General features: G+C 36.1%; 1 protein-coding gene across 1 annotated transcript in view; it reads left to right on the plus strand.

Moving 5' to 3' along the window:
* Window positions 1-2,707, plus strand: part of LOC107095501 — a 24,420-nt gene that overhangs the window by 14,993 nt on the left and 6,720 nt on the right. Inside the window, exons 14-16 of the mRNA XM_015391632.1 lie at window positions 799-837; window positions 1,006-1,131; window positions 2,160-2,286. Coding sequence (XP_015247118.1) covers window positions 799-837; window positions 1,006-1,131; window positions 2,160-2,286 — 292 coding nt within the window. The remainder of the gene's footprint in view (window positions 1-798; window positions 838-1,005; window positions 1,132-2,159; window positions 2,287-2,707) is intronic.

Raw genomic sequence — 2,707 nt, forward strand, 5'->3', positions numbered from 1 at the left:
TAAAGAATTACAATGTTCCAGCCTTGAAGTGACAAATGTATGGACTAGTTTCTCAGCATCACTCCTGGACAGGAGATTTCTATTTTTTGTGTTTTTTTTGGAGATGGTAGCAGGAAATTTTAGAAACCTATTTCATATGGGAGTATGTGGCAACCTAGTAGTTAGGGCATTGCACTTGGAATCCAGAGGTTCTGAGTTCAAGCCCCACTCCCACAGACTACTACTCTGGGTCCCTAAGCAAGAACTTTACCCCCACAATTTCAAAAAAGCTGACGCTGAGCTAAATGACAGGTCTTTTTAAAAAATAACCACATTTTCAATTGATTCCAATCCAAATGAAGTGGCTGTTAATCATGGCCATAAGTTTCAGCCTCTACAGCAAACCTCAAGGGCCGGTATCCTGCAACTTTTAGATGCCCCCCTGTTCAACAAACCTGAATTATTGACTGATTTACCTTACTGGTTGCAGCCAGGTTCTCCCGGGTCCTGAAAAGGATCTAATTGTTTGATTAAGCTGTTAAAGCAGAGACACATCTAAAATGTACAGGTTCCTGACCCTCGAGGAATGGGCTCTGATTTATAACAAGCGGACATTGTGATTCCACTAACTGTTTCTTACTACCTCATTTTGGATTACTCCCTACAGTTTAGCCAAATTTAAAAAGGTTTCACAATGGTGAGAAAAAATGTCTTAAAACAGACTGTTCAGTTTGTTTTAACTTGCATTTTTCAATTGTAATTTTTAGATTTTCTCATTGTATATTGTTATATTATTTATCCTGGATTTTTTTGTTTCAGCTTGGCTTTTACAAAGCTCTGATGCAGTGCATCGATTTCGTAAGTAATATTCCTCTAAACCCTTTAGAAGGTATTTGTTCTGAGCATTGGCTGTTTGCTCTGATGACTGACTACGTAATATTCCACAGTTGATTAATTTTAAAAACCATCAGTTGTAATGTCAAACTAATTTTTAGGTTTAACGTTCACCTGCTCTTCTCATTTTAGGATGTGGAAGATAACGAAGAAAGTATAATCCAAATTCAACACATCTCACCAAGTGAGAGCAGTGACCTTAGGAAGGCTCTGAGAAACATCAGTTCTGTTAGGAACTTCCTCCCTCTACTAAACAAGGTACCAATACATGCACAGTCATGGCATATAATACAAATCCTGGTTCTGCTGGAGGTTTCCTTACTGTTAAAGGGGACTTTACATCTCCACTGTCACTATATGCATGCTGATTATGGGGGATTGCTGTAAAGTCATCAATGCTAGCAGCTGTCAAATGATGCTACATGTTATATCTTGAGGAGTGAATTCTGCAATATGAATAACGATGCAATCTGCAGGGTTCCTTAAATAGAAAATGTTTTAGTGGAATAGAATAGGATAAGATAATCCTTTATTCATCTGAAATGGGAAAAAATTGTGTGTTTTTTTTTTTTTAATGAAGAAGAAAATGATTCTGTACATTTCTCAAAAAAACAACATGAAATGTACAATGAGGAGGAGGAGTTGAAAATGTACAAAATGTGCATGTTTCAGTTTTGCATGAAAAACAGCAACAGACAGTTTCTAAATACAAAATGCCTAGATATAAAAATGCTTATTGAGCTTTTTGGGTGATAGTTATAAAGCAGGCATCCCCAAAGTCGGTCCTTGAGGGCCGCTGTCCTGCAGGTTTTAAAGGTTTCCCTGATCCAGCACAGCTGATTTTAATTGAAAGCTGATTGACAGGCTTTTGTTTAACTGCAATCATCATAATCAGCTGTGCTAAAGCAGGAAAACATCGAGGACCGACTTTAGGGATGCCTGTTATAATATCTAACAGCTGCTCATAGGAAAGACCTGCGATAACTCTGCTAAGTGGCCCTAAGGTGAAGCAGTCTTTCACTCTTTTACTCAATCTGTTTGGATTAGTTAATTGAATACATTCTCTAAAGGGTCTTGAGAAGAAATATTTTATAAATTGGCCTAAAAAAATTAATATACTAAACTAAAAACAGAGGTTTATATCACAGCTAATATCCTCCATAAAATATTTACTAATGTCACCAGTTCAAGGTGTTTCTGATAGGATGCAACCCTAGAAGTGACATGTGTTTAGGTCAGTTTTAAACACCTTTGTTTCTCCCCTGTGACTTGTGTGTATGTTTCAGGTTTATGTGGAGTTTCATTCGGATCGAGATGCGGATCGGCTAGGAGTTTGGTACAGCTTCTTGAAACCAGGCCACAAACACAGAGTGAAACGCTTGAAGATACCAAGGAGCCTCACAGTAGCACTGTGTGAGTTTCAGTTTCAAAAATCTTTTAAAATAAATATACTTATTTAAGTATAATGTTTGTTTTATTCTCTTTTTTTTTTATAGTAGGATCATTATACCGTACGGAAGAGGATTGGGGCCACTGAAAAAAAAAAAAAGTTAACTGATTTTTCAATTTTATTATTTTAGTTTTACATGGGAAAAAAGTCAAAATTCTGACTTTTTTTCTCAGAATTCTGACTTTAATCTCAGAATTCTGACTGAATTCTGACAATTAAAAAAGTCAGAATTCCTAGATTAAAGTCAGAATTTTGAGATTAAAGTCAGAATTCTGAGAAAAAAGCCAGAATTCTGAGATTAGAGTCAGAATTCCTAGATTAAAGTCAGAATTCCTAGATTAAAGTCAGAATTCCTAGATTAAAGTCAGAATTCTGAGAAAAAAG

The sequence above is a fragment of the Cyprinodon variegatus genome, unplaced genomic scaffold (assembly GCF_000732505.1).
Source record: "Cyprinodon variegatus isolate N-32 unplaced genomic scaffold, C_variegatus-1.0 Scaffold553, whole genome shotgun sequence".
In the NCBI taxonomy this organism is placed as follows: Eukaryota; Metazoa; Chordata; class Actinopteri; order Cyprinodontiformes; family Cyprinodontidae; genus Cyprinodon; species Cyprinodon variegatus.